This window comes from Mytilus californianus, unplaced genomic scaffold (genome assembly GCF_021869535.1).
Source record: "Mytilus californianus isolate M0D057914Y unplaced genomic scaffold, xbMytCali1.0.p SCAF_8, whole genome shotgun sequence".
Classification (NCBI taxonomy): domain Eukaryota; kingdom Metazoa; phylum Mollusca; class Bivalvia; order Mytilida; family Mytilidae; genus Mytilus; species Mytilus californianus.
The window spans coordinates 5,258,922-5,278,720 of NW_026262734.1; the positions used below are offsets into that span (position 1 = coordinate 5,258,922).

Here is a 19,799-nt window from a genome sequence, read left to right on the forward strand (position 1 = left end):
CTCAACAGTTAGGTAACTCTATAGAGACATTAAAGCAAATTTCATGAACACATTGATTATCTGTAAATTGAATTTCAGACTTTACTTGGCACATAAAATAGTGTTTCATAATTAATGGCGAAAATTAATATTACAGAAACAACATCATGATTTGGACAACATGTGAAGTCTAAATAAAAATATAACTTTTTACTATGGTAAATTAAGAATGTGTTACTGCCCTTGCATTAATCTAACACATATTCAGCTTTAATATGTTCAAAATATATAGTGGCAGCTATGTGAGCTTTATGACATTACCTAAGAATAGACGGATCAAATCTTAACTGATAACAAGCAAAGTATCTAACATTGATACTATATTTTAAGGATAATTATCCTACTTTGAGAGTATCTAGAATATCATACACATTTAAGGAATGACTGTAATATTTTTTCTGTCTATGAAGAAATAACATCAAAAATGTGGTGCACACTGAATAACCCGCGTAGCGGTTTATTTTAAAGTGTGCACCACATTTTTTATGTTATTTCGAAATATTCATGAGGAAAAGTGATATCAGGTCAGTGACTGTATATAACAAAAGTCACATAGTACATTGTGTACTGTCATCAAATAAATATCATTATAGAGATCACATGATCCAGTGTTCTCTTAGGAATTAGAATGACTAGATTTATAAAAATGGATTTCTTTCATCACATAATAATTTGTAGAAAATATTTTGGCACTATTAGACATCAAAGAGCTGGGGAGCTCTGAGGGAAAAGAAAGCCATTTTTTTTTATTCCTTGGGGTATCTTTTGATAGTCTTCAAACATAGAAAATAAATGTAATAAAACAGTGTGACAATAAAAGTGTCTTGTTTATAGATCTATTATCTCAATAGAGAAAAATTGATTTCATATATATCCAAGCCTGGTCCTCTTATAACTGGAAAACAAAAACATAGCAAAAACAAAACAAAACAAAACAAAATATAAATACATCAAAAAGTGTACCATTAAATCATCTGAATATTCATAAAAATCTGGTTAAAATGACCTACTTTAAGTAACAACTACATAATGATGAAAGTGCATGTACACCATCACACTGTAAAACTGCTAGAAATTATTGATGGCCCAAAAAGTTTCTCTTAACCAAAATTACCAATAAAATGCTCCGCAGGGCGCAGCTTGATACGACCGCAGAGGTCGAACCCTGAACAGTTGGGGCAAGTATGGACACTACATTCAAGCTTGATACAGCTCTGAATTTGGATTGTGATTAAATATTTGACACAGCATAGGTTTCTGACACAGAATGAATGTGGTCTAAGAACTTAAAAATTTTTAAATTGGACATTCACCTATTATGGTCCAATATCCAAAATCTAAATACATGGTTAGATTCAGCATATCAAAGAACCCCAAGAATTCAATTTTTGATGAAATCAAACAAAGTTTAATTTTGGACCCTTTTGACCTCAATGTGGACAAAGTTGATAATGGGGCCCAAAAATCAAAAATCTAAATACATGGTTAGATTCAGCATATCAAAGAACCCCATATATTCAATTTTTGTTGAAATCAAACAAAGTTTAATTTTGGACCCCGATTTGGACCAACTTGAAAACTGGGCCCATAATCAAAAATCTAAATACATGTTTAGATTCAGCATATCAAAGAACCCTAAGAATTCAATTTTTGTTAAAATCAAACTAAGTTTAATTTTGGACCCTTTGGACCTTAATGTAGACCAATTTGAAAACGGAACCAAAAATTAAGAATCTAAATACACGGTTAGATTCGGCATATCAAAGAACCACAATAATTCAATTTTTTATGAAATCAAACAAAGTTTAATTTTGGACCCTTTGGACCTCAATGTGGACCAATTTAAAGACGGGGCCCAAAATCCAAAAACTTAATACACGGTTAGAATCAGCATATTAAAGAACCCCAAGTATTCAAGAATAAAACCCCATTGAAATTGGTCAAGAAATAAGCAATTTATACGAAGTATCTTCTTTTGCACAATACTGTGCAATTGAATATTTCTTGCTATTGCGCAATACTGTACAATTGACAATTTCTTGCTATTGCGCAATATTGTGCTATTGGATATTTCTTGCTATTGCACAATACTGTGCAATTGAAGATTTCTTGCTATTGCGCAATACTGTGCAATTGAAGATTTCTTGCTATTGCGCAATACTGTGCAATTGAAGATTTCTTGCTATTGTGCAATACTGTGCAATTGAAAATTTCTTGCTATTGCACAATACTTATTATATAATAATTTACACATCCTGTTTGGTGTGTATCTCCTACCATATCATTATTATTTGCTTTTAAATATAAAACAGAAATAACCAACTTAAAATGGAAAATTTTAAAAGAAAAAAAAAGGAAAAAAAAAAAAATCCCCCCCCCCCCCCCCAAATTTTTTGAACCCCCTTATGATTCATCACCCCAAACTCAATCCCAGCCTTCCCTTTGTGGTATGGTACCTTGCAGTACAATTTCAGAGAGATCCATACACTTGAACACAAGTTATAGTCTGGAAACTAGAAAAATGCTTATTTTTGGCCCCTTTTTGGCCCCTTATTCCTAAAAATTTTGGGCAATTACCCCCAAACTCAATTCCAGCTTTCCCTTTGTGATATGGAACCTTGTAGTACAATTTCAGAAAGATCCATAAACTTACACACAAGTTATTGTCATGAAACTAGAAAAATGCTTGTTTTTTGCCCCTTTTTTGGCCCCTAATTCCAAATATTTTGAGGCAATTACCCCCAAAATCAATCCCAGCATTCCCTGTGTGATATGGAACCTTATGGTACAATGTCAGAGAGATCCATACACTAACACACAAGTTATGTCTGGAAGTTACAAAAATGCTTATTTTTGGCCCCTTTTTGGCCCCTAATTCCTTAACTGTTGGTACCATAACCCCCAAAATCAATCCCAACCTTCCTTTTGTGGTATTGAACCTTATGGTAAAATTTCATAGAGATCCATTCACTTAAACTAAAGTTAGAGTGCGAAAACCAATGTGTTTTTCGGACGACGACGATGCCAACGTCATACCAATATACGACCGCAAAATTTTTTTGCGGTAGTATAAAAATTGATATTATGCACAAAACCCAACCATTCTTTTCTTATTTCTAAACAAATAATGAGCAATTTTCTACCTGAACTTGATTGGCAATCATACCACATTTTCTTTTTTATATTGAAAAATTTCTAAAATCGCAATTCTAATGATTCTATTCTTGTTAATGATAGACTGTAAAAAAATTTGAATTTTACATGAATTCAATAATCAGTGCCAGCTGGAAGACGTGATTAGACATGTAGACCTAAAATGTAATCCTATATCTCTCTTGGCAATTCCTACGCCAAGACTATCATTATCATGGGAGATAACTCTATCTTCTACTTCATCCTCCGTTTGTAATAGTTGTCGTTGTACCAGACTAGCATATTTGCCATTATTTCTGAGTAGTTCAGAGTGTGTACCCTCCTCAATTACACAGCCTTTATCTATAACAATGATTCGGTCAGCTTTCTCTACAGTACTAAGTCGATGAGCTATAATGATTACAGATCTTCCCTTCAGGTTCTTGTAGATAGCTTGTTGGACCTGTAACAACAAAACACAGAAGTGATAACTGATCTTCCATTCAGGTTCTTGTAGATAGATTGTTGGACCTGTTACAATAAAACACAGAAGTGATAACTGCCCACCCTCCTGGGTCTTTCATATAACTTGTAATACCTGTAATGATTAAACACAAAAGTGATTACAATTTTCCTCTCCAGATTCTGTATGGATTATACAGGAAAAAACATCATTATGTGATTATAAGCTAATAAATTATGATAGAATTGTAAAATAAAATATGAGAAGATATCTTTTAGAAGATGCTTTGAGAATATCAAAAGAAAAGATAGGGTCACTGTACGTTTTTTCCGGCTAAAATACAAAATAGCAAAATTTCATGTAGATTCCTTCAGAAAATGCACTATTTCAGAGTTACCTCCCCGTTAAATGATAATCTAAAAAATATAAACTGCTTCGCTGAGCGCAGCTGGATACGCCCGCAGAGGTCCAACCCTGAAAATTGGGGCAAAAATGGACACAATATTCAAGATTGATACAGGTCTGAATTTGGATTGTAAAAAAATTTTGACATATTATAGGTTTCTGAATAAATGTAGTCAAAGAACTTGAAATTGGTTATATGAATTGAATTTATATTCAATAAAAGATTTCTTGCTGTTGTGCAATACACTGTGCTGTTGCGCAATACTTAGTAAATCTGTTGTCAGACTATAAACAAATAAAGTTCAATTAATTCTCAATGTCATATTAGAAATTTATGAAAGTCAAAAGGAGGCTTACATCAATAGATATAAACAATTCACCAAAGTTTCATGAGAATTGCTGACAGCAATTTTGAGTTATTGTCAGAAAACTGGAAAATCCCCCCTTTTTTAATGAATAAAACCCCATAACTCAGATATGTAAAATGTAAAATTTATAAAATTCTAAAGGGAGCTTACATCAATAGATATAAACAATTCATTAATGTTTCATAAGAAATGCTGAAAGCATTTTTGAGTTTTTGTCCGAAAACTGGATAATCCCCCTTTTTTTATGATTAAAACCCTGCAACTCGGAAACGTAAAATCTAAAATTTATAAAAATCGAAAGGGAGCTCATGTCAATAGATATAAACAATTCACCACAACTTCTTGCAAGTTGGTGAAAGCATTCCTGATTATTGTCCGAAAACTGGAAAATCCCCCTTTTTTTAATGAATAAAACCCCACAACTCGAAAACGTAAAATCTAAAATTTATTAAAAACGAAAGGGAGCTCACGTCAGTAAATATAAACAATTCACCAAAGTTTAATGCAAATTGGTTAAAGTGTTTTTGAGTTAATGTCGGACATGTTGACATCGGACAGACAGACGGACTGCCGGACAACAGTATACCATAATACGTCCCGTAAACGGGCGTATAAAACTAATTTGTTTCCTGATCCTCCCTCTAACTCCCCCCCCCTTTTCCGAATCTGCCACTGGTACCACAAAAGGTTGTCACAGAGGACTGTTTACAAGTTTTGCCCATTCTGTACCCACTCAAACCATGGGCAGATGGAAATGACAGAATTCTTCAGAGATGTAGTGTAGACACAAAGTAAAAAATACTATCTCAATGGCATTTCACTTCTTTTCTTGAAAATCCTTTCAAAATTGGAAGTACTAGTATTTTTGTAATAAATTTGAACTGCATATGTCATTCATAATCTGAAAACACAACTTGACCTTTAGATGAGCTGCTTTATGAATCAATATGACCGACCTTGTTTTTTCTCTGTCAATTGTAAAACCACTTCATACAAATTGATGCCATTGTTAAAATAAAACTACTTCCTATATGTGCATTTGAAGTTAATATATATATATAAAATGCTCCACTGGGGCGCAGCTTGATACGACCGCAGAGGATGAACCCTGAACAGTTGGGGCAAGTATGGACACAACATTCAAGCTTGATACAGCACTGAATTTGGATTGTAATTAAATATTTGACACAGCATAGGTTTCTGACACAGAATGAATGTGGCCTTAGAACTTAAAAATTTCTAATTTACCTATTCAAACCATATCATTATTATTTGCTTTTATAGATAAATCAGAAATAACCAATTTAAAATGGAAAATTTTAAAGAAAAAAAAGGAAAAAAATATCCCCCCCCCCCATTTTTTTGAACCCCCTTATGATTCATCACCCCCAAACTCAATCCCAGCCTTCCCTTTGTGGTATGGTACCTTGCAGTACAATTTCAGAGAGATCCATACACTTGAACACAAGTTATTGTCTGGAAACTAGAAAAATGCTTGTTTTTTTGGCCCCTTTTTGGCCCCAAATTCCTAAACATTTAGGGCAATTACCCCCAAACTCAAACCCAGCTTTCCCTTGTGATATGGAACCTTGTAGTACAATTTCATAAAGATCCATACACTTACACACAAGTTATTGTCCTGAAACTAGAAAATGCTTGTTTTTTGCCCCCTTTTTGGCAACTAATTCCTAAAATTTTGAGGCAATTACCCCCAAACTCAATCCCAGCCTTCCCTTTGTGGTATGGTACCTTGCAGTACAATTTCAGAGAGATCCATACACTTGAACACAAGTTATTGTCTGGAAACTAGAAAAATGCTTATTTTTGGCCCCTTATTCCTAAAGGTGTAATACCACCAAATCATAGTACGTCACATCCGGTTGCATACGAAAATAGGTCGAAAAAAAATATTCCCTTGAATTTGACAGTTGTAGGTAATTGATCCTACATTTCATTGCAGTAAAACATTTCTGAGTCATAAACATATATCTTGGGTATTTCAAAGCACCATTATTTCTTTATTTGGGGTTTCTATAGAATATTTTGGAAACTTGAGGTTACATGGTTACTAAAGCTTGTACACAGGTTAAAAAAGGGGGAAAATTTGATTGGTTAACTTCCAGTGATGGTTATTTTCTTATATGCAATGAAATGTTATGTGAAATTTTTTCTATAGTACTGGACAGGATAAAACTTTACTCATGCCAAGTATTTCTTTATTTGAAACAAAGATAAATTCTGCACAATTTTTTGAAAAGTGCAAATTTAACAAAGACTAATAGGGGAAAATCAATGGTGGTATTACACCTAATATGGGAAGCTGTACATGCACCTTTGACCTTGTGAGTACTCTCATGTGTTAAAATTTCTTGCTATTTAAGTGAAATATTACAAATAATGAAATATTCTGAGTGGATTGAGTCTCCAAAATACATTTTATGAGAAAATTTCCTTGAAATAGGACTTTACCATGAATATTAGTTGACAGAACAAGCCATACTTAGAGTCTTGGGGAGCTTTTTCTCCTTATTTCTTATATTCTGCTATACTAGAAATTTTTTCCTAAGAAATAATTTAATAAATATATAGTTTTAAGTAAATGAAATTATTTTTAAAGCAGTAACAACAAATTATTCACCAAAAGAGAAGTTTTGTATGTCCCTCTCTGGAACGCGGCGTAAATTTAAGTTTTACGCAAGGACTTATTGAAACCTCCTTGGAGGCAGTAAACTTTTATACGGATAGTTCAAGCAGCTTGAATACTTCAATTAATCATTTATAATAACATTTCTATCATAAATGAGTGAAAGTTACCCCAAAATTTTTATTTATTGGCCTAAAAAGTAGAAATTTTGAGGAAATGAGAGGTATAAATGGACCAAAAGAGACTTTATAAGGAAGAATAAGAGGTCCATTAGTAGTATTTATCATCCTAAAGTCATCTTTTGTATCATATTCAACTGTTTGTAGGCAGATGAGATAAATATTTGATCATTTATTGGTCCACACTATATTCTATCATGATGCGGCTTGGTTTGAATTTTTCGAAGAAATTTTGCTCGAATCGCTGTAGATGTCGTCTTACATTATACTAGATTTTTCTCAAACTATTGAACTGATTATGACAAAACTTGACAGGAATGCTTGAAATAACCAGTATTACAAAGGAAAAAAGTCACATTCAGTTTATTCAACAAAAAAGTCTTCTTTAGGTGTAATACCACCAAATCATAGTACGTCACATCCGGTTGCATACGAAAATAGGTCGAAAAAAAATATTCCCTTGAATTTGACAGTTGTAGGTAATTGATCCTACATTTCATTGCAGTAAAACATTTCTGAGTCATAAACATATATCTTGGGTATTTCAAAGCACCATTATTTCTTTATTTGGGGTTTCTATAGAATATTTTGGAAACTTGAGGTTACATGGTTACTAAAGCTTGTACACAGGTTAAAAAAGGGGGAAAATTTGATTGGTTAACTTCCAGTGATGGTTATTTTCTTATATGCAATGAAATGTTATGTGAAATTTTTTCTATAGTACTGGACAGGATAAAACTTTACTCATGCCAAGTATTTCTTTATTTGAAACAAAGATAAATTCTGCACAATTTTTTGAAAAGTGCAAATTTAACAAAGACTAATAGGGGAAAATCAATGGTGGTATTACACCTAAACGTTTTGGGCAATTACCCCCAAACTCAATTCCAGCTTTCCCTTTGTAATATGGAACCTTGTAGTACAATTTCATAAAGATCCATACACTTACACACAAGTTATTGTCATGAAACTAGAAAAATGCTTGTTTTTTGCCCCTTTTTGGCCCCTAATTCCTAAAATTTGGAGGCAATTACCCCCAAAATCAATCCCAGCATTCCCTTTGTGATATGGAACCTTGTGGTACAATGTCAGAGAGATCCATAGACTTACACACAAGTTATTGTCATGAAACTAGAAAAATGCTTGTTTTTTGCCTCTTTTTGGCCCCTAATTCCTTAAAATTTGGAAGCAATTACCCCCATAATCAATCCCAGCATTCCCTTTGTGATATGGCACCTTGTGGTACAATGTCAGAGAGATCCATACACTTACACACAAGTTATATCTGGAAGTTACAAAAATGCTAATTTTTGGCCCCTAATTCCTTAACTGTTGGTACCATAACCCCCAAAAATCAATCCCCACCTTCCTTTTCTGGTATTGAACCTTATGGTAAAATTTCATAGAGATCCATTCACTTTAACTAAAGTTAGAGTGCGAAAACCAATGTGTCTTCGGACGACGACGACGAGGCCAACGTCATACCAATATACGAACGCAATATTTTTTTGCGGTCATATAATAAAAATCAAACAAAAATAATCTAGGCTTGTAAAAATATTAATATTTATAAGTTAAAATATTATAAAATTATTCTTTTAAATGAAAATTCACATTAGTTATCTGCATTCCTCATCAAATTTTGCTAATTTCATTGAAAATATGGACCTTAGGTTCTCTAGATCTGTTATTTACAATCCAAGATAGCGAAAGACACCCATACCACCTTAAATAGCTTGTTATGCCTGTAAAAAATCACAGATGTAATGATTGGCCTTCTGTCATATTTATGCAATTTGTCTTATTTCACATGAAACAATGAAACAATACAAAATATAAAAATGACTAATGTTCTTCTATTCTTAGGTCCCTGAATCTGAAATTAGCTAGACTATTTTCTGTACCGTAATTACACTTGTCAGGTCATAAGAAATACTTGAAGAATAAATAATGTATATAAAGCTAAACAATTTTTAACATCATTTCATTAATAAACGCAGTTTTTATATTGTTTTGATAAGCTAAATCATATTTTGTGAAAAGTGTTAGTCAAAAACCATTGGAAACAACTTAAATAAGATAGATATGTTTAGCACTAATTTATCAGGATACCAAAAGTATTAGTTTACTCAATCTACTGAAACAGAACAAAGAGGGATAAGGCAATACAAATTATCCTTGTCAGAAGTAAAAATAAAATACACAAATAATAAACTGTTAACACAGAGATATGTCTCGCCTATTTGTTATTTTGATAATGCAAATGTTGAAATTAAAATAGCAATAATTTAACATGTAAGTTATGCAAATATTCAAAGTCAATGAACCATGACTGAAGGTACAGAGCTAAACAATCTCCATGGAAATGAGATGTGCCAATGCTAATACAACTGCAAACCAAATTTTGATAAGTCGTTCCCTTTAAACAAACCTAAACACAAACACTGACTTGTAAACTATGTAAAAGTTTCAAAGTCAATGAACCATAATTAGGGGGTGGGGTTATATAATCTCCATGGAAATGAAACTTGCAAAAGCCAATACGTTTGCATACCAAATATCATTGACTTAACATTAGTGGTTCATCTTAAACTGACCTAATCACAAACTAATACATGTAAACTACGCAAAAGTTTCAAAGTCAATAGACCATGACTGAGGGCTAAGGACCAAATATTCTCCATGGAAATGAGATGTGTTAATGCTTATACAACTGCATACCAATTACCATTGACCTTCCACTAATTGTTCCACTTAAACTGACCTAATCACAAACTAAATACATGAAAACTAAGCAAAAGTTTCAAAGTCAATAGACCATGAATGAGGGGGCGGGGCCAAATAATCTCCATGGATATGAGATATGCCAATTCTTATACAACTGCATACCAAATATCATTGACCTACCACTAATGGTTCCCAATAAACTGACCTTTTCACAAACTAATACATGTAAACTAAGCAAAGTTTCAAAGTCAACAGACCTTGACTGAGGGGGCGGGGCCAAATAATCTCCATGGTAATGAGATGTGCCAATGCTAATACAACTGCATACCAAATATCATTGACCTACCACTAGTGGTTCACCATGAACTAGACCTAATCACAAACTAATATATTGTTGACCACAACACCGCCGTCGATGCCGGAAACAGCATACCTATGTCTCGCTTTTTGACTCTGTCAAGGCGAGACAAAAACTGATTAGTCCATTAACAATAAATATGGTGAAATTTGTAATTCATTAATAAAGATGACAAAACCACAGTATTATAGCAATGGACACCATATTTGCCTAGAAAATATGCATTGCCCTCCGCATAGACAACAGTGTAAAGCATTGAAAGTGGGTCAACATCGATATTGTTTTTCTGTAAACAGCAGATGCTTGGCACACGTATTTATTTATATTTGACATCATTTGATACATATCTTCTCTTTCAAGGAATAAAAAGTTTGGAAATTTTATTTAAATAAAATAATCAAAACGCATCATTTACCCTATTGTTTATCTCCCTTGGTTACCTCTTTTTTGAAAAAGGTGTGTAGTAAGCACAACAACGACGATAACAAATGGCAGACAAGTCGGTCCCGCCGGACATAAAGTGCAGTCTTAGTCTGTTTACAACCAACAAATGACTATGACAGTTGTTATCCATTCGTTTGATGTGTTTGAGCTTTTGATTTTGCCATTTGATGAGGGGCTTTCTGTTTTGAATTTTCCTCCTAGTTCAGTATTTTTGTGATTTTACTTTTTTCTATATGTATAATTATTATAGTTAACTAACCAGATGTTCTGATTCCGAATCTAAAGCACTGGTAGCTTCATCTAGTAATAATACCACTGGCTTTCTGATTAAGGCTCTGGCGATAGCAATTCTTTGTTTCTGGCCACCTAAAAATGTAACACTTCTCTGTTACTGCACTATGTGGATTTATTTATTTTCGTGGGTACTTATTTTTGTGGATTATGGAAAATTTTCGTGTTTGTAGATATTTAATTTCGTGGTTGAACTGTACCCACGAAATCCACGTAAATTGGTATCCAACAAATATAAATGAATCCACAGTAATTGAAAAATTGAAGAAGAAAAAAGTGAAAACCTTTTTTGGTAAAAAACGAGGGGATATTTTTAAACACTGAACAATGGAAAGTGAAACACTTGTTTTTTTAGAAACAGTTGAATTTTAGAACATAAAGTAAAATTAAATTCAGTCAATTTACATCATATCCTTGTTAAGATAGAAACATAAATATTAAATATTTTCTTTTCGTATTAAATTTGTTTTTGAATAGTATATATATTCCCTTATGAGTCAAAGGGGCATATCTCCTTGAAAAATAATTTAAGTAATAATTTCCTGTCTATCTGCACATCTACATAGTATGTCCTTATTATCTACAAAGTTACATGAAATTCTGTTGTCTGGTTTCAGAGGAGTTGCGATGACAAGAACAGGACTGACTGACATTTTGACAGATGGATCAAAAACATCATACCTACGTATCATGAGGTATAATTAAAAATATTCTCGAAAGGGGATACTTTCATTACAGTTTCTCTTCAAAGTTACAATTTATTGGTGAAACAAACCAGATAACTGTTGTCCCTTTTCTCCAGCCTCTGTTTCATATTGTTTCTCCATTTCCATAATAAATTCATGGGCATTAGCCATACCAGCAGCTTGTTGGACTGTTTCTATGGTAATATCTGAACTTAATCCATACCCTATGTTATCCTTGATTGACCTTGCATACAGAACAGGTTCCTGACCAACTAAGGATATCTGCAAGAAATTGTATACAAAGATTAAAAAAACAATTAACATGAACTGCATTTTGATCTAAAATACATTTACTATAGAGATATATGTATATACATAATGCAAAATGTCTATTTTGACATTTTTACCTATCATGTCTGTATGTTTTGTTCACACATCGTTGTCAATATAATGGAATTTTATGTGACTGTCATACAATTGAGAGGTTTAGCTAGCTATAAAACCAGGTTTAAACCACCATTTTCTACATAAGGAAATGCCTGTACTAAGTCAGGAATGTGACAGTTGTTATCCATTCTTTTGATGTGTTTGAGCTGTTGATTTAGCCATTTGATAAGGGACTTTCCGTTTTGAATTTTCCTTAGAATTTGGTATTTTTGTGATTTTGCTTTTGATTATGCTGTGGATTCATAATTATTTGTGGTACCATTTTTTTTGGATTTCATTGCCGTATTAGCTATAATTCATTAAATTGATTATTATTCTAAAATCCTCTGACAGGTCTCACTGAATCTTTTGTCGTATTAAGAGTTATCTCCCCTGATACTGTATTGGCTCCCTTTAAATGTTGACATCTATGTAGTAAACAAAAATGACATTATACCCTGCAAAGTCTACAATTACATTTCACTTCCATTACACAGTCAGGAGCATTACTTAAACAAGTCATTTTTTTTAGTTACTTATATAGGTAATTTTTGTTTTTAAAAATTATAAAATTACTCAAAAGATGGATGGACAGACAAACAGACAGACAGAGTGCAAACCTAAAGTCCCCTTCGACTTCGTCGGTAGGGGACTAATAAGTAATAACACTTATTTAAGGAACATATGTAAGTGTTTTTGGTTACAAATTATAAATAACTTCAAGTCTTAATTAATTCACAAGTTTCTATCTATTTATATCTGACTACCTTCAGGATTTTTGAGGAAAATGATATTTTAATAGTCCCAAGAGACCAATCTTTGACATAAAGGTCAATATGAAAGATAATGCGCCAGAAAGCAATTAGTGTTTCAGAAAAATTAAATTTTATATTTCATGGGAAAAATAACCAGATGATCATGAAAATTTGTTAAAGCTAGTAAAATCTGTGTAGTTGGACACCTATAAAAATAATATTTAGAAAAATTACTTATATAAGTTATATTTAAAATAGCCTCGTTTTCAACATTACTTGTATGGGTAATTTTAAATGTTACTTGTTTAAGTAATGCCCCTGACTGTTACAGCATAAAAACTTTAATCCAATTCATATTTTTTTGTGTAAATAAGTCGTTGACAGATGATCATTTTCTAAAATGTCCTTTCAATCAACATTCTAGTATGACGTTCTTCAAACGCTTTGAGTATACACATAGAAATAATTCATGAGGGCTTGAATTTATACTGATTTTACCACGAGTTGGCCCTGTTTGCTGATATTTTACCCCTTGCTGTCACTCTGGTAAAACCATGATAAATTCAAGACCCGTAGATTAATTTCTTAAAAATAAACAAGGTATAGCTTTCTGTAGTTAACGGGTTCTGGAGGAAAGTTATTTTCGATACTATTGTAATAAAGGAACATTTGTTAATCCATGCGAATCTAATGTTTAAGGAAGCATAAATTTTCTTTATGCTTGTTTGCAGACTTCAACATTTTAGAAATTCCAATTGCTACTCAATCTACATAAATTGGTTTCCACCAAAAAAGAAGACTCCACAGTATACAAAATAGCCTAGTACCAAATGATGGGGAAAAATCAAGCCATTTTGTGAATCTTAGATATAAAATAAATGTTGTTAAACACATTTCTTGTTCTTTGAAATAAAGGTACATTGTATTTGCTCAGATGTTATGAAACAGACAATGGGTAGATATATATATATATAGATTCTACCACTGCATCAAGTGTGTTATGATATTTATCCACTCGAGACAGTTAAATTTTCAAATTTAAAAGGCGAGGCTTGCCGAGTGTTTTAAATGTTTAAAATTTAACTGTCTAGATTTGACAAACGACAACCACTGATATGTCTATTTCATGTCATGCCACTATCTATCACAATTTGGGGCTCAATTAGGGATGGAAAATAAATTTTATTTTTGTTAACATTTTCTTTAAATATAATTGTAGCAATTATTAGCTGCAGTATAAAATCATTATCAGGGCAATGTAAACCTCGTCCTTTCTCTAAGCTTCATACAAAAAAGTTTGACATTGTCCTTATATTGTATATATATATTCTTGAGGATAATTTTCTTCTGACACCATAAACTAGAATGCCACCAGATAAGTGATCTACAAGCAACTAACCTTGGTATGTAAGAATTTATGATCATATTCCTGTACTGGTTTGTCGTCCAGTAAGATTTGTCATACAAACAACTCACCTTGGTATGTAAGAACTTGTGATCATATTCCTGTACTGGTTTGTCGTCCAGTAAGATTTGTCAAACAAACAACTAACCTTGGTATGTAAGAACTTGTGATCATATTCCTGTACTGGTTTGTCGTCCAGTAAGATTTGTCATACAAACAACTAACCTTGGTATGTAAGAATTTGTGATCATATTCCTGTACTGGTTTGTCGTCCAGTAAGATTTGTCCTGTGAGTGGTTCATAATAATGTTCTAGTAGATTGATGCATGAAGATTTACCACCTCCACTTGGTCCCACTAAAGCAACAACCTCTCCAGGCTGGACTGTGAACGACACGTTCTGAAAACAGAAAACAATCTTCCAATTAACATTATTAATGCTACTATGATCTCTTTTTGCATTGTTCTAAATGAGGGGCCTTTTATAGCTGACTATGTGGTATGGGTTTTACTCATTGTTGAAGGCTGTACAGTGACCTATAGTTGTTAATTTCTGTGTTATTTGGTCTCTTGTGGAGAGTTGTCTCATTGGCAATCATACCACATCTTCTTTCTTTTATTTAAACAGAAATATTTTATTCTCAATTTAAGACCATGACTGCTACAACCTCATCTAGCCTAATAGTAAATGGCACATCATACAAACTCCATCTCACATTCATGACATTAATATTGGGCCAACTTCTCTTGGCAATACCAAATATGAATGACCCATCTTAAGTATTATGAAGACATCAGTATAACAAGTTTGTGGGATAATTTTTACCTCTTGAACATACTGCAGTAAGCCCTGAAGTGTTGAATAATGAAAACTAAGGATCAAACCCCAAAAATTCCTAGAACTAACTTAAATTTTAATAACTTTCTTTATGTCTGTGTAACAGTTGTATTAACACACGATGTTGTTACTCTCACTTTTACCTTTAGCACAGTAGTTTCTGGTCTCGAGGGATATGCAAATGTAACATTCTTGAATTCTATCAGACCAGAAATCTTGTCTGATTCAACTTCACTCTGGCCAATCACAGACTCTGTATCCATTCTGTCCTTGACTGTATTTTTAACAACTGGTTCCCTGTCAATGTATTCAAACACTTTTTCAGATGCTCCTGCTGCCTGCATCAATCCAGTGAATACTTCACCCATTTCCTACAAATTTCAAGGATATCAAAACTGTAAAACAAAACCAAAAAGATCCCCAAAAATCCGATTTATGGATGCACATTAAAGATCAAGAACAATATTTCTAATATTGATTGTCAAATTTTTACTGATAATTTAGTGGGAAAAAGTCTTTGACTTGTTGATCATTTTAAGCCTGTCAGATTTTTTTTTGATATATATGCCAAAAACTGCAGTTTTACCACACTGGTCTATTTTTAGTAATAGCGGCCATGTTTGTTTTATTTTTCTATTTGAATATTTGATGTTGATGGCAGATCTTTAAAAAAAAATGAAAACAGCATTTTATAAATTTTGTGGGTCTGAGGCGCTTTTCTGGATTCACCTTCATCAGCAACACTCAGAGGGTCTCTTTTAAATTTATTCAAAACTTCTTTAGAAACTAGGCCATTTATAACTTCACATATGTAAAGATCTGCTGAACCAATGCCTCCTATGTTTTGTGCTGGTAGAGTTCCCTTAAATGGATACCAGATGGTATGCAGGGTTGTCAGATAAAAAAAAATCAAATACCACTACATTGACAACAACACTTAAGTAAACTGCAGTTGTCAATGTAATGGAACTTCACATATAGTATAACATGTGAAACCTGTCTATTGATGAAGACTGTACCTTTAGTAAAAAGTAATTTGTGTTATTGACACAAGACAATACTGCAAGAGATTTTAAAAATTCTTTGTAATTAAACAAATTTATGAATGTTAAAGTAATTGTTTCTTTCTGACTAAATAGAAATATATGCAATTTGCTGTCTTTTGAAATTGCCTTGTGCCTCTTTTTTTACCTTATGTATAGGTAATAAACAGCTGCGCCATGAGCGCATGATACGCCAATAGCATTTTCAAAGAATAAAGTTCAATCACTTCTCAATGTCATATCAGAAATTTATGAAAATCAAAAGGGAGCTTTTGTCAATAGATTTAAACAATTCACCAAAGTTTCATGAGAACTGCTGAAAGCATTTTTGAGGTATTCCCTGAAAACTGGAAAATCCCCCCTTTTTTAAAGAATAAAACACTATAACTCAGAAACATAAAATCTAAAATTTATAAAATTCAAAAGGGAGCTTACATCAATAGATATAAACAATTCACCAAAATTTCATGAGAACTGCTCAACACATTTTGGAGTTATTGTCTGAAAACTGTAAACTGCCCCTTTTTTTTAATGAATAAAACCCCATAACTCAGAAACTTAAAATCTAAAACTTATGGAAATGGAAAGGGAGCTCATTCAAATAGATATAAACAATTCACGAAAATTTCTTGCAAATTGGTGAAATCATTTTGGAGTTATTGTCCGAAAACTGGAAAATCCCCCTTTTTTTAATGAATAAAACCTCATAACTCGGAAACGTAAAATCTGAAATTTATAAAAAAGAAAGGGAGCTCACGTCAATAGATATAAACAATTCACCAAAGTTTTATGCAAATTGGTTAAAGCGTTTCTGAGTTAATGTCCGACATGTTGACGACGGACGGACAGACAGACTGACAACAGTATACCATAATACGACCCATAAACGGGCATATAAAAAATGAAAATTTATAGAATTATATTTGTTTTGTTTTGTTTTCTCTTATCTTTTTTCATTACATATACATGATATATAACTGAAGAGAAAATAAATACAACATGTATGAAACAATCCATTTAGTCAAAGTCCTCTCCATTATCTGTACTATCTGACATTTGTGTCGGTACTGTACATTCAGAAATTATTGCGAGGATTTTATCAATGTGAATAATGCGACTGGGTGAGTATCACAATAATATCTCACATTCTGATACCTGATACATACATCTGTATGCAGCTTTTCCTAAAATCATACAAATTCATCTTGCATTTACGTCCATTCTTCAAAAATCATAATAATAAATGCATGCAATAATTTCTGAATTTACAGTATATTGAACTTGTAAAGTTAAAATACAAAAAATAACTTACATCTATACAGTTTCCTAGCTGCATTTGATACAGTATGAAAGACACTAGGTTACCGCCAGATAAAGTCTTCGTCAGTACTAGATGACCACCATAGTATAATACTGCTACTGTCAAACCAAGTTCAAACAGCTGAAAATATAATATAAAACTTTCAAACCTAGCTGGAATGGCTTGAAATTTAATGCTGAAATCTTCAAATCCACAAATAGTTTGTTTACTATTGACTTACTATCTTCTTTCGTTCATAGTCATTATAACAAAAAATATATGAAAAAATAAAACAATATTGCAAATATCGAGACAAGTGAACCAACACCTTCTAACGGTATAGGCTGGTAGAGTAATCAGGATGGATACCGAAGTATACTGTGGTTGTCTTAAAACCTCGGGAAAATATAACTATAAAAAGACAACAACATCCTGGATTACTGCAAGGAAATGCTTTATTCTAGTCTACATGTTTCGCCACTTACGGTGGCGTCTTCAGGACAATTTAATGATAGGAAACAAGTGTAGAAGTACATAAAATGCGGTTCATATGGGGTTACAAAAAGGTTAACAAGACGTAACATCACAATAATAGGTTTGACAATGTTAAAATGAAAGTCAAAAAGTAAAACTTAATAATGAATTGTCAGTATCTTTTAAAAAATGGACAACGCCTCACTGGACATTCCGTACCATTTCAACTAGCTTCACTCTGAATGAGGTACTATTTCCAATTGCGTCGGGAATAGTGTGGGATTTATGGTAGTCGCTTATGTAGGGCATTGTGGAAATTGCGGTTAATCTGTATGGTATTCGCGGTTATGGTACACTAGCCATGTTTCAATTGATATAAGAAGATGTGGTATGAGTGCCAATGAGACAACTCTCCATCCAAGTCAAAATTTATAAAAGTAAACCATTATAGGTCAAAGTACGGTCTTAAACACGGAGCCTTGGCTCACACCGAACAGCAAGCTATAAAGGGCCCCAAAAGTTACTAGTGTAAAACCATTCAAACAGGAAAACCAACGGTCTAATCTATATAAAAAACGAGAAACGAGAAACACTTATGAACCACATCAACAAACGACAACTACTGAACATCAGATTCCTGACTTAGGACAGGTGCAAACAATTGCAGCGGGTTTAAACGTTTTAATGGTACCAAACCTTCACCCTTATCTGAAACAATAAGTGTAACATCACAACATAGAAAGACACACTTTAAAATATCAATTGAAATGGCTTAACTCAATCAAAAGACATATTAACACCAGTGAACTTACACTGAACAAATAAATTTGATCTATGATACAATGTAAATACAAAATAAATAAACTAAGGGAAGAATAATTAAAGTAACATGTTATACCGCTGTAAAATGTTAAACAATTTAAGAAAAACAATATGCTTGAACAAAATATCAGCCATTTGCAATTACTTTAAACACAGGTAAATAAAAATAATTTTGTTGTTAGGTATGTGTGTTACAGTTCAAATGGAGAAAGGAAATACTTTTACAAAATAAATAATTTTGATGTTCATAGTATGAAGAAGTGAAAATTTATAGTAATACCAAACACTTATCAAAGCTGGTATGTAGACCAGATATAACCCTGAATAACATTAAATAACAAAAAAGCATTACAATTAGTATCAACAGGTCAAATAAACAAGAAAGTACGATTTCATTTTGAAAATAAAGTGGTGTGGTTCTGCGGTTCATTCCGTTTTGTGGTAATCTTCTTTGGTCCTTGTGTGTGGTAGTTAATCGTTTTCTTTCTAGAATGGATCGGCAATCTCGGAAAAGGGTTTGTAATGTTATTCATGCAATGTGGTCCTATAGTACAACGCTCTTTTGGCAAAGGTGGATCGTAATATTGCAAATAGTTAAAATACAACACTGAAATGTCAGTTTCAAACCTATATCAAATACTGTCAATACCAACTCTGATAGTTGATATAAAATCAATATACTTAACCATCAAAAGTATTCAAATAACTGTAAATATTAACAGAAACTGTCAAATGTAGAGCTACTAGTAAAATCCTGATCATCAAGGGCCCTACTAATAAATATATATTTCCAGAAAGATGGAAGGAGCCTTTACAATAGGGCCCAAGAAAAGAAAAAATAGTAAGATATCAAAACTAGCTCAAATAGTTAAAAATACTATGAACTCTAAGTCAAATTGCTAAAAACCTAACACTTAAACTTTACAATATAAGCAGAAATAGCAGTCGATGTTTTGGTATGAGAAACCCCAAAAATTCAATATAGCAGATGCACAACTTTA

The 19,799-nt window shown here is 32.6% G+C and overlaps 1 protein-coding gene and 1 long non-coding RNA gene across 2 annotated transcripts in view; both read right to left on the minus strand.

The window, feature by feature from the left end:
• Window positions 1-2,404: 2,404 nt before the first annotated feature.
• The window catches only part of LOC127712457 (ABC-type oligopeptide transporter ABCB9-like), a 31,292-nt gene continuing 13,897 nt past the window's right edge, over window positions 2,405-19,799 (minus strand). The window contains exons 6-11 of the mRNA XM_052218897.1: window positions 17,515-17,643; window positions 15,303-15,530; window positions 14,548-14,721; window positions 11,826-12,018; window positions 11,019-11,125; window positions 2,405-3,634 (exon numbers count right to left, since the gene is read on the minus strand). Coding sequence (XP_052074857.1) covers window positions 3,314-3,634; window positions 11,019-11,125; window positions 11,826-12,018; window positions 14,548-14,721; window positions 15,303-15,530; window positions 17,515-17,643 — 1,152 coding nt within the window. The 3' untranslated portion in view covers window positions 2,405-3,313. The remainder of the gene's footprint in view (window positions 3,635-11,018; window positions 11,126-11,825; window positions 12,019-14,547; window positions 14,722-15,302; window positions 15,531-17,514; window positions 17,644-19,799) is intronic.
• On the minus strand, window positions 5,701-8,733 carry LOC127712458 (uncharacterized). The gene is made up of 2 exons (XR_007987090.1): window positions 8,083-8,733; window positions 5,701-6,245 (listed from the first exon to the last, which is right to left on the minus strand). It is a non-coding gene; the product is annotated as an uncharacterized LOC127712458 (long non-coding RNA).